The sequence below is a fragment of the Festucalex cinctus genome, chromosome 8 (genome assembly GCF_051991245.1).
Source record: "Festucalex cinctus isolate MCC-2025b chromosome 8, RoL_Fcin_1.0, whole genome shotgun sequence".
NCBI classification, from domain to species: Eukaryota; Metazoa; Chordata; class Actinopteri; order Syngnathiformes; family Syngnathidae; genus Festucalex; species Festucalex cinctus.
In genome coordinates, this window is record NC_135418.1 from 4325119 (window position 1) to 4338474 (window position 13356).

The 13356-nt window shown below is 39.3% G+C and overlaps 1 protein-coding gene across 8 annotated transcripts in view; it reads right to left on the reverse strand.

Moving 5' to 3' along the window:
- foxp1b (forkhead box P1b) overlaps positions 1–13356 on the reverse strand; it is a 346037-nt gene that overhangs the window by 166629 nt on the left and 166052 nt on the right. For all 8 annotated transcript variants that reach the window (XR_013284556.1, XM_077529009.1, XM_077529011.1 and 5 more), the window contains one exon: positions 12837–12935. Coding sequence is in view for 7 of the 8 variants with exons in the window: in XM_077529009.1 (XP_077385135.1) it covers positions 12837–12935 (99 nt within the window). In the remaining variant the exon portion in view is untranslated. The remainder of the gene's footprint in view (positions 1–12836; positions 12936–13356) is intronic.

The following is a 13356-nucleotide window of genomic DNA, read 5'->3' on the forward strand; positions in this document are numbered from 1 at the left end:
GTCGCGCGCTGTTGTCGTGGCATGCACTTTTTGCAAAGGAAAAAAATCCTTGTTAATTAAGCATTCCCAGTTGTACGAAGCAGCTAGAGCTACGAAAATTTGTAGACATATGTAACAGCCCACAATGTACAAAAAAGTCTCTTGGTGCTATGTGCTAAACCCAAGAGGAAGTCCCCCAGGGGCCGGGCATCACATTTTGAGCTAAAAAAACTCCTCTTTAACGAAGCATTCCCGGTTGTACGTTTCACCGAGTGCTATGATAATTTAGAGGCATACATAAGAGCCCACGATGTACAAAAAAAGTCTCTTGGAACCATATGCTAAACCAAACAGGAAGTCTGACATTTTGATTTACTTTGGTATTTGTAGCCACTTTTTGGGGCCTTTTATAGGGGGCCATATTTTCTCGAACTCCTCCTACAAAATTTATCCGACTGTCTTCAAACTTGGTGTGTTTCATCTTAAGATGTTTAAGATGCAAAGTTATCAAAAGTCTTTTATTTTGTCACACGCTGTTGCCTTAGCAATGCATTGTTTGCCAAGTGCTGCTTTTTTTTTATCTATACATGTGTGAAAACTCATGAAACTTTGCAAACACATCAGACTTGTCATGAACATGAAATTTAAGAGATTTATTGTGCAATTTGCAATAAATAGCGCCCTCTAGACATTTTTATGAAGCATTTACGATTGTATGATTATGTTAGATTTGTGAAAATTAGGACAGAGCCCTATCAGCCCAAGACCTACAAAAAGGTATTATGTAGCCATTTGCCAAACCAAAGAGGAAGTCCGCTATTTTGATTTTATTTTGGGAATTATACATCATTTTTGGCCTTTTTCATTAAACTTTGCACAGACAAGGCATGGAAAAAACTAACATTTTAAATGGTCCTTGTTCCATGTAACAGTACCCTAACGTGCCAGTACCCTAACGTGCAAGTAACCCAACGTTGTGCTCAATAGCGCCCTCTATGCATTTTTATGGAGCATTTCCAATTGTATGATTCAAGCGATACACAACTAAAGATGACTTGACCTAGATTTGTGAAAACTGGGAGGCATACCTATTAGCTTAAGACCTACAAAAAGTATTCTGTAGCCGTATGCTAAACCTAAAAGGAAGTCCGCCATTTTGAATTTATTTTGGGAATTGCACACCATCTTTGGCCTTTTGATAAAACTTTGCACACACAAGGCTTGTCAAAAATATTTTAGATGGTCCTTGTCCTATTTGACAGTACCCCAACATGCCAGTACCCCGACGTGCAAGTACCCCAACGTGGCCCAGGTTGCGAGGGCCCTTTATAGCTGCTCGCAGCTCTAGTTATTCTTTTTCTTTATTCTCCGCAAACAATCTCATTTTTGAGGACCTAAATATTTACGAAAACTCACCAAACTTTGCACACTCTTTAGGCCCGGCGAAAAATTTGATATTCTGCCGTTGTAATAACTATGCGACTCTATAGCGCCCCCTAGCGTAAAAAAATAAAAACCAAGCCCGGCACGTTTGACCAAGAGGGACGAAAGTTGGCAGGCACGTGTAGCACCCCGAGACGCACCAAAAAGTCTATTGGGACCATGGAGCTAAAATGTACAGGAAGTGAGCTATGAATTTTTTTATGTCCAATTTTGGCCTATTTTGGCACATTCACTGTGGTCATGCTTTTTCCCCCTTTGCAAACATTTTCATCCAATTGACTTCAAACTTGGCATTTATCATCTCAAGACCTGAGAGAACAACTGGGCAAAAAGTCTTGCCTTTTTGAAATACCATATGGGACGGGGGCGGGGCATCAAATATTGCATTTAAAAATTCATTTGTCCAGAAAGAGCAAATGCTTAATAACTCCCATGTTCAAGATAAAAAAAATCTCAAACTTCTCATACAACTTAATAGTCATGGCCTGAAAACATCTATATGATAAAATTCGGTTGTACATATAGCGCCACCTAGTGGTAACAATAAATGTCATACTTTTCGTTTTCAGCTACTGTCACGAGCTCGTTGAAGGGATCCAGTTGAAAATTGGTCAGAAAAGCCTTAAGATGTTGATCATGCCCCACACCGAATATTGTAACTTTTCGCCAAAGGGCGTGGCCACTACGGTACCACAAAGTCTGAAGATTTTTCATGACACTAAAAGCTGCATTAACTTGACCGAGATGATCCTATCCTCTCAAAATTTCACACATTTGATGAGAGTCCAGCCCTTAAGACATCTACGAACTTATATTTCATCGCCACCTAGTGGAATTTTTTTTTCTTACGAATTTTCTTCTACGTTTTTCTCCAAACACGTTAACTGGACCTACCTCATATTTGCTCAGATGAGGGTTGCCGCCTTCATGATGTCACAACACGAAGTTTGTGAGTTTTCGCGAATCTCTGTGGCCGTGGCTAAGCACTGTTCAACAAGAAAACAACGCCAGTTTTGAGGGTCCAAACATGCACAGAAACTCATGAAACTTGGCACACACATCTGGCCTGGTAAAATGAGCAATATTTTATTGTTGATTGTGCTCTTTTTCCTTTTAGGTTTAGCATACGGCTACAGAATACTTTTTGTAGGTCTTAAGCTAATAGGTATGCCTCCCAGTTTTCACAAATCTAAGTCAAGTCATCTTTAGTTGTGTATCGCTTGAATCATACAATTGGAAATGCTCCATAAAAATGCATAGAGGGCGCTATTGAGCACAACGTTGGGTTACTTGCACGTCAGGGTACTGGCACGTTGGGGTACTGTTACATGGAACAAGGACCATTTAAAATGTTAGTTTTTTCCATGCCTTGTCTGTGCAAAGTTTAATGAAGAAGGCCAAAAATTATGTATAATTCCCAAAATAAAATCAAAATAGCGGACTTCCTCTTTGGTTTGGCAAATGGCTACATAACAAAATTCAGTTATAAATACAGCGCCACCTAGTCCTTGAGGCATAAAAAAACAAAAAAAACAAAAAAAAACCACTTACGGTATTTTGTACAAAATTTGTGAACTCGTTGTAAGTGTTATAACTAAGTCATTTATGAATATTCTTTTACTTTCCACTACTCAAGATGTTCACTGGTATCAGACCGATCCAAACATATGTACTTTTTTATTTTGTTTTATTTATTTTTTATAGCCTCTATGGACAATAAAAGCAACATCGTGCAATGAGTACGAGCGATGATGGGTATATATACTTTTGGAAAAAATACCAATCAGGTCAACTCATTCCCAAAAAATAAAAAAAGACGCTGATTTTTGCAGATCTTAACAATCACCAAGACCCATTGAGCTTGACACACACATAAGACCTGGCAAAAAAATCCACATGTAAAGGTTTATCATGCCATGTGCAAAGAAATTTTGCTCCTAATGTGCCAGTACCCCAATGTGCGAGTACCCCAACGTGCAAGTACCCCAACGTGGTCCGGGCTGCGAGTGCCCTTTATAGCTGCTCGCAGCTCTAGTTATTAGGGCCCGAGCAGCGACCGCTGCGAGGTCCCTCTTGTTTTTCTAAGAATTCTTCTTCTTCTTCTTCTTCTTCTTCTTCTTCTTCTTCTTCTTCTTCTTCTTCTTCTCCGAAAACAATCGCATTTTTGAGGACCTAAACATTTACAAAAACTCACCAAACTTTTCAATCTCTTCGTGCCCGGCGAAAAATTTGATATTATGAAGTTGTCATAACAACGCGACTCTATAGCGCCACCTAGTGTAGAAAAATAAAGACCAATCCCGGCCTGTTTGACCTAGAGCTACGAAAATTGGCAGGCACGTGTAGCACTCCGAGACGCACAAAAAAGTCAGTGGAAGCCATTTCCTAAAATGTACAGGGAGTGAGCTATGAATTTTTTAATGTCCAATTTTGGCACATTTTGGCACATTCACTGTGGTCATGCTTTTCCCCCCTTTGCAAACATTTTTCATTCAATTGACTTCAAACTTGGCATGTATCATCTCAAGACCTAAGACAACAAGTGGGCCAAAAATCTTGACTTTTCGGAATACTATATGACGGGGGCGGGGCATCAAATATTGCATTCAAAATTTCATTTTTCCAGAAAGACAAAATGCTTAATAACTCCCATGTACAAGCTCCAAAAAATCTCAAACTTCTCATGCAACTTAATAGTCATGGCCTGAAAACATATATACGATAAAATTCGGTTATACATATAGCGCCACCTAGTGGTAATAATAAATGTCACACTTTACGTTTTCAGCTACTGTGCCGAGCTCGTTGAAGGGATAGAGTTGAAAATTAGTCAGAAACGCCTTAACATGTTGATCACGCCCCACACCTAATATTGTAACTTTTCGCCAAAGGGTGTGGCCGCTACGGTGCCGCAAATTCTGGTAATTTTTCGTGGCAATAAAAGCTGCTTTAACTTGACCCAGATGATCCTATCTTCTCAAAATTTCACACGTTTGATGAGAGTCCAGCCCTTAAGACGTATACGAACTTATATTTCATCTTACTGTTAGCGCCACCTACTGGCAATTTTTTTTCTTACGATTTTCCTTCAATGTTTTTCTCCAACCACATTAACTGCACCTACCTCATTTTTGCTCAGATGAGGGTTTCGGTCTTCATGATGTCACAACACGAAGTTTGTGAGTTTTCGCGAATCGCTCTGGGCGTGGCTAAGCGCTGTTCGCCAAGAAAACAACACCAATTTTGAGGGCCTAAACTGGCACAGAAACGCATGAAACTTGGCACACACATCTGGCCTGGCAAAATGAGCGATATTTTATCCTGGATTGTGCTATTTTTACAAAAGACTCAATAGCGCCCCCTAGAAAATTTTAATGAAGCAGCCCCGGCTGTACGTTTAAGCAAGATCTACGAAAATTTTTAGGTGTATCAGGGAGCCCAAGACCTACAAAAAAGTCCCTTGGACCCATGTGCTAAAATGAACAGGAAGCGAGCTACAAATTTTTGAATGTCCCATTTTTTTACGATTTTAGCACATTTACAGGAAGCATACTTTTGCCCACTTCTCCTACACGTTTCATCCGATTGACTTCACACTTGACCTGGACCATGTCAAGACCTGAGCCAAAGACAGTGGGAAAAATCTTGACTTTTCAAAATACTATATGATGAGGGCGGAGCATCAAATTTTGTGTTTCGCAATGAAAAAGGATATGCTTAATAACTCCCCGGTACATGCTCCAAAAAATCCAAAACTTGACATGTATGTTTATAGTCAAGGCCTGAAGCTATCTCTATGACAACATTCAGTTATATATGCAGCGCCACCTAGCCCTTGAGGCATGAAAAAAAAAATACCCCACTTACGGTATTTTTACAAAAAATGTAAACTCATTCTAAGTGTTATAACTAAGTCATTTATGAATATTCTTTTACTTTCCACCACTCAAAATGTTCACTGCATCAGACCTAACCAAACATACACATTTTTGTTATTTAGTTTTGTTGATTTTTGATAGCCTCCATGGACATTAAAAGCAATATCGTGAATGAAGGATATGCTTAATAACTCCCAGGTACATGCTCCAAAAAATCCCATGCTTGAAATGTATATTTATAGTCAAGGCCTGAAGGTATCTCTATGAAAAAATTCAGTTATAAATACAGCGCCACCTAGTCCTTGAGGCAAAAAAAAAAAAAAAAAGCCTCACTTACGGTATTTTTATAAAAACTGTAAACTCATTGTAAGTGTGATAACTAAGTCATTTATGAATATTCTTTTCCTTTCCACCACTCAATATGTTCACTGGCATCAGACCGATCCAAACATATGGACTTTCATTTTTTTTGATCACCTCTCTGGACAATGAAAGCAACATTGTGCGATGAGTATGAGCGATGATGTGTATATGTACTTTTGAAAAAAAAAAAAAAAAAACAATCAGGGCAACTCATTGCCTACAAATAAAAAAAGACGCTAATTTTTGCAGATCTTAACAATCACCAAAAACCATTGAGCGTGACACACTCATCTTACCTGGCAAAAAAAAATAAAAAATCCACGTAATGGTTTATCATGCCATTTTCAAAGAAATTCTGCTTCCAATGTGCCAGTACATTCATTAAGTTCATTAAACTTTGCACAGACAAGGCATGGAAAAAACTAACATTTTAAATGGTCCTTGTTCCATGTAACAGTACCCTAACGTGCCAGTACCCTAACGTGCAAGTAACCCAACGTTGTGCTCAATAGCGCCCTCTATGCATTTTTATGGAGCATTTCCAATTGTATGATTCAAGCGATACACAACTAAAGATGACTTGACCTAGATTTGTGAAAACTGGGAGGCATACCTATTAGCTTAAGACCTACAAAAAGTATTCTGTAGCCGTATGCTAAACCTAAAAGGAAGTCCGCCATTTTGAATTTATTTTGGGAATTGCACACCATCTTTGGCCTTTTGATAAAACTTTGCACACACAAGGCTTGTCAAAAATATTTTAGATGGTCCTTGTCCTATTTGACAGTACCCCAACATGCCAGTACCCCGACGTGCAAGTACCCCAACGTGGCCTGGGCTGCGAGGGCCCTTTATAGCTGCTCGCAGCTCTAGTTATTTTAGTGTTTTCTTGACATATACTGTTCATCCATCCATCCATCCATTTTCTTAACCGCTTATTCTTCACAAGGGTCACGGGGGTGCTGGAGCCTATCCCAGCTTGCGTCATGTCTGACTATATCCATCCGTTGGCCCTTCAAGCTGTTCGGGCTGCTTTAATAACACAACAGGAGTCCTTCCAACAATTTTACAGACTCTGTTCCTCTACTATTACTGAAGAGAGGAATATCATTTTGTTTTTTGCGGTGCAGATGATTCACGTAGAACACAGATCAGAGACAAAGGGAAATTCAACGTGTGCACACGGACATGGCAGCGTTACATCACAGCACAACCTAGACACCCGTTGAACATCACATAGAATTCCACAAAATCTTGCGTCACCGTATGCACGCACATTTTATCTGATAAACGCTCATTAAAATGCTAAATAAAAAGTGGAGACGAGATGCCTCTTGTGTGTCTTCTGTTCAGATCGTCATCATCTAAATGTAGCCTTCAACCCCATTCACACGGAAATGTATGAAAGTAATTATGCAAAAGTGTTTTTATTGTTTTGATATTTCTTCCACACAGAGTCAGCGTTTTGGAAACCTGAAAGTGATCCATTTTTAAACTTTGTCCAATCTGAGTGGACAGATCTCGAAATTCTGCCCTTGCATTTCCATGCGAGCACATCTTTTCTGAAATTATAACGTGCATCCGAGTTCCGTGTGCGAATACAGCCAACATATGCAAAAACATTGGCAGATTACCATGTTAGAGGTTGCAGGTGATCTGGGCTTTTATTCCGAAGTAGAAGTTCATATTTTGTCATCAGTCCACACAAACGTGTACTTCGTATTCTCCACCATTGTTGTCAATATGTTTACCTTTCATAGGCTTACTTATTCTCTGTTTTTGGTGACTTCCTATGGCAGCAACAGCGTCACTTCAGGCCTGGCAAATACCTTAAAAATCCAGCAAATAACATACACCCATGTATAATACAAAATTACCCTTAAAATGCAGTTTTCTCTGGACTTGTGTATAATATGGCCTCCCGATCTACTGGTATCATATTAGAGTGAATAATATTAATGAATGAAGTTTCATAATAGACCAACAAAGTGTAAATGTTTTAAAATCCATCTTAAAAACTATGTTCTTTTCCCATAACTATGATTAAAGTTGCTCTATGCAACAATTTGGCCAAAAATATCTTTACAATAGCTTTTTTACTTGACCATTTATGACCGAAACATCTTCTAGTTAGTTGATTAACACCTTCGTTGTTTACAATAGCTACTGCTGCAAGCCTCTGGCCAATAGTTTTCAGGCAGGATTAAGGTTTGAATTTCCCGCCCTCTGTGTGTGGATGTGACGTGTGCATTGAGTACGTGAGAAGGGAATGTGCAGTTTAACTTTTCGGTCACAAGTGGCAGTAGTGATTTGAAACTGAATGTTCTGCATTCAGTAGCTTTAAGGTGCTTCAAGGTATTTTTCAAATTATGCTTTCAAAAATCTTATTCTTGCACTGCACGCTGTTTTAGTCATTTTAGTAAGCTAATATTTATTTATTGACATTGCTTTAAATCACATTAAGTTGAAATATCCTATAAATCAGGGATTCAGCTTTTTTCTTTTTAAGACAACCCTTAGATACTCCCTAGGTACTGGTAAATGTCTAAACAATGTGGAAAAATTGCCACTTAAACCCCCTATTGGGCTCCTTTTTTGTCAACTAATGAGTATTATTAATGTGATTTTACAGTATACATATGTATATATATATTCTGCATCTTGACATGGACACACATTTATTAGAACTATTCCACGTTTAAGGGTAACTTTTTGATGAACAAGTAAAAGGTCGGCTCCATTTCCGTGTGGACGGGGCCAAAGACCGCAACAAGTAACTGTGATCATATATTCTCATGCTCGCTGCACTTTGCAACAACTACTTTGACACTCTGGGCTACTGGCTGACTTAGTTACAGAAACACCTCATAATGCTGTCTCAGATCACCCTGCAGCACTGGCAGGGCTCCAGCTGACAGGCCTGGCCTAGTGCTCTAATGACTTACAGATTGGTGCGCTGTGGTATACATGTGTCAGGACAATGCCATGGGCCTATTGTAAAAACAGTAGGAGACGAAAAGAAAGAAAGCCGGCAGCTCCTCCTCGTCCTGTCAGTAAGAGGATTGGCCCATGGATTGTGTCACATCACGCTTACGCCTAAAAGACCACAAATGAAAGATGCAGAAAGCGCATGCAGTTGAATGGGGGCGTTCTAGGGCCACACAACAACTTAAGGGGCTTTCATCCACTTTATTCAGAAGACATTATCTTTTGACCTGGAGATACCCTCAGTGAGACAGTACAACAATGGTATTCAAATACCAAGGGAGAGAGAAAGACAGCAAAAGGAGTAAATAGAAGGGAGGGTGGATAGAAAACAAAATAGTACCTTCTTCCAAAGTAGAAGATACACCATTTAAAAAATATATTAATTTAGATTCCAATACCTGATAAGACGATCGACACATTAAGATGAAAGTCCACAAAAGCACATAAAGTTCACTTTTCTCAAGGAAGCAAACTACTTCTGCTATGATGCAACTCAAAACTGCCTTGTGCTCATGCTTCATTTCTTGAGTTGTATGTATATTTCATTCCAAATGTATCCACCTCGGAGTAAAGTCTGCACAGGGAACATTATCTGGCTGCTGGCCGACCAATCGCTGCGCCAATGACATGAATAATGCCGGCCAATCCTGTCTAACAGAGAAATCTAATCTGGCCATCAAACGGGTAGCAAAGACATCATGTTGGCATAACATCTTCAAGCCGAGTTGAAGACTGCTTAATCCCCCTACAGGAGGTTGATGCCTTCCCTCGGATCCCTTGCATTGAAATGTAGTTGGCTTGAATGATGAGCAATGACACAAACTAGCTGTACCTCCCTTCTTTGATGCCGGTGGACTATCAGCAAGGGTCCGACAGTGTTGTTCCTAATTACCTATTTCTCTATTCCTGATCCTAGGGCTGGCATAATTAGTTACCTGGGGCTGCAATCCAATTTGAAGTGATGACAAGAAAGTGATCCATGAAAAAGTAATAAGTTAAATCCAATTTCAGCCGGCTTCTAATTAAATGCATATGGAACTAATGAGTCAAACCCGACCATTTCACTGATAATGGTAATTAGCGGGGTGGGAGTTGCTGGCTCTCAGCGTTGTGTCACTGTAGGTGTGAAGTGTTAAAGGTAAAAGTGACATGGGTGCTTTTAATTACACGTGTCATCCTGCCAATGTAATTCGCTGGCTTTTCGACCAGTCAAGTATGCTTTGCTGCACTCCATGCAGCGTGCAAGGAAGCTGTTTTTATATCAAGGATGATTCAGGTGCCTCAAGGCAAGAGAGTATAAAGCAGAGGCGTCTTTTATCCAGAGGCAGCAAAGGGTTGAGGGGTTGTGCGTGTGGGGGCACCCTGAAAAGAGCTATTTAATGTAAATCAAGGGCTCAGAGTCCTGTTACTACCACTACCGCTTCTGTGAAGTCGCTTCATTTCCGATGTGTGTACACTGAACTTCTTTATTTTTGACTTGAATAAGAGTGAATTGAAAAGTGAGCCAGTAAAGTTCCGTCTCCAAATGAGTTAAAAGTCTCTATGCGCATCTCCTTGTGCCTAATGGGAAGAGCACTGAGATGAGCAGAGCCTTTACCACAGATCAGGTGTTTTTATGGGGTATACTACACAGCCTAATAACTGCTGGATCTTGCCTTTTATTAACAAGTATGGCCCAAAAGCAAATCGTTATTCAGGGTGTATAATGGAGCTAGTGAACGTTCCCAGTGATTGCAGCACCGGCTTATTTTTTAAAGAGGACAGTAGAGTCAGTGAGTCATGCTGCAATCTGAGACCCTCATCATATAAAATGACATGTCCTCACAACGCATGTTCATATTCTGTGTATGAATGCTAGGCTATAATTGTGCGGGACTGGGATTTGTTTAATTAACAGAACATGTAATTCCGAGATAAACACCCTCTGGACGTGTGGCATTTGCATTGCAGCAAATTTAACCCAGTAAAACAGAACAATGGACATCAGGCAATTTATGGTGTTAGTAAAGATACTACAGCAAGTCTGTGCTCTTTTCACACCAAGTGGGCATGAGCGGGGTGGGGTGGGGTGGGGTGGGGTGGCGGGCAACTCTCTTTTCAAAAGCTGAGTGACAGCTTGGGCAAGCTCTCTGTATACATTAATAAATTAGAATTCTAATTTTGTCTTTGTCTGCAGAAGATGGCCAAGTACTTCACTATGTACCAACAACTGGCTGTATGCAGGAATTTGCGATTGTAGTCCCCTCTGTTGACCTCTGAAGCACAATTCCCTGCCAGGTTGGGAAAACTGTTTGGTTTGATCTCCTTAACTTATTTGAATCCTGACAAATATGCACACAACTGAAAGGTCATCGCAGTCATATTTCATCCTCGGGAGCAACTCTGAAGACATCTGCACAACAAAGAAGCTTTTTCACAACCTGACATTAGACCGAGCTGCTATAATGGCTCATTAAAAAGGGCCCAAAATGGGACAGTCAGGGTATTAAATATTATATATACATGCACAAAGAACAGGGCCTCCCTATTAATCACCAAACATGCCCTGAAGTTGTTCGCAATTTCACACCGATATAAACAAATGATTCCCTCATCCAAGTGAAGAAGATGCACCTCTCATGCTGCATTTTCACCAAAAGCGGGGGAAGGTGTTTCGGCGGCGCGTTTGCATTGTAGTCAATGGAGTTCGCATGTGCACGCAACGGAACAAAAGTGTGTGGGGCGGCGCGGAGGATGTGTTTCGCGCGCTGGGACGCGGTGCGCAGCAGCGAAAATCCGCACATTCGTGACGAAAATCCGCACAAACGCATATTCGCCAAAGTTAAACAAATTGAATTTTTTTCGCTTTTCGCCTCGCGTCAGCCAATCGGCTTCGAGTACGGGCTACGTCACACACAGCGTCCTCTCTATTGTCACCCCGAGCGCAACAACACGCCAGCCGGGACAGAATGGTGAGCAAAGAAGTAGCATTCAAGTGCTGGTAAGTCTGTTTACTTGCTAATGAACTGTACCTAGGTAGCAGCAATGTTTATCATCCACGTCAAAGCTATTTTTAGCACAAATGTCGGCCGCCAGATATGGAAGCCCAAAAGTGTCAAAATTCAATAAATAAAAAGGCCTTTTTGAAATAACTATCCTTTTGATAAATAACAGACAATTATGTAATGTGGACATAAAATTTTAAAATGAGGTGTTAGTATTATTATGAAAAGTGTTATGCTATTCTTTAATGTGTAACAAATATTTTATTTTGATTAAATATTTCATAATGATTATTTTAACAACATCATACTTTTTTAAAAATAATGACATTTAATTTATTTTCAAGGTTTTATAAGATAAGAAAACGTTGTTTTACAAAGTCAGTTTTTATTTCATAATGTCCTTTTCCACAGTGGTCTTCTTTTACATAATGGCGTTTTACAGCCGAATGAGTTGGCCTGTTAACGTGCTAGAAAAAGACTGACTGCAATTTTGGAATCAGCATGCCAATTTTAATTTAAGTCAGCATAAAAATCTAACACCACATTTTCTTTTTCAAATTTCCCCCCCAATGTAATCGATATTGGCCCTGAAAAAAAAAACATATCGCCCTTGTCCAATTTTTAGTTTTGTGTATAAAAATTAGATCTGTCAAACGATTACATTTTTAAATCAAATTAATCACATCTTAGAATTTTGATTATCACGATCAATCGCTTAATTAAAAAGCCTTTTTTTAAATCATTATTTTTTTGCCCGCCAAACTGGAAGAGCACTTATGTATTATTTCTTTCAACATTTAATGTTATGAGGACGTCATCAACATTTTTTGATCCACTGCACACTCTCATCCTCCTCTTTTTCTAATCAGTTAATTACTTGCATAATTTAAAATGAAAAAAAAGACCCCAATAATTTAAAATGAATAAATATTCTGAATGTCAAACGCAAACATTTATTAAATGCTTTACTTTACATTGCACAATAATACACGATTAATGAGATATTTTTTTGTGATTAATCGATGAGTTAACGCGTAAACTTTGACAGCACAAATAAAAATGCATTATTTAACGTATAGCATCACAAAACTTTAGCTTACAATTTGCTTTTAATTTTAGAAACCCAAAGTCCAATGGCTGAATACACTAATAAACATCTGCATTAAAGAGCTAGTAGCAAAAAGAAAACATTTTACAGTACCTGTAACCTTTGGTCCTTGTTGCTTGCTTTGGGGGATTTGGAGCCAGTGTTTTGTTGAAACTGCTGCAGCAGAAGTAACTGCCCAGCTACTTGAAGAGTCTGAAAGAGAAAATAGGTTAAATGATTTTTTTATGAAGTCCAACAGAAAAGTGTCAAATAGTAATATGCCCCTAGAGAGCACGCCTATGCCCATTTTCAGAGTGGATGCCTTCTCTTCTGATAAACTAATAAACATTGTAGACCATTGCTTGATACTCTCCATGATATCATTTAGTGGAGGTAAAGTTGGTGCAAACAAAGATCGGATGACAAAACACAAACAAAAGAGTATCCAGAGAGATGTTCAATTTAGAGCATTTTCTATTGTTTGATGGTTATCAGTGCTTTTGGCTCTCCTTGAGCTCTGCCAAACTCCAATCAAGAAAGCAAATAAACAGCTTTATGACTGCTTCAAATATCTGTAAAAGGGACACAGCCTTCTCAGTGGAAAACAAAATATGGTGAAGTCACATGTTTATTG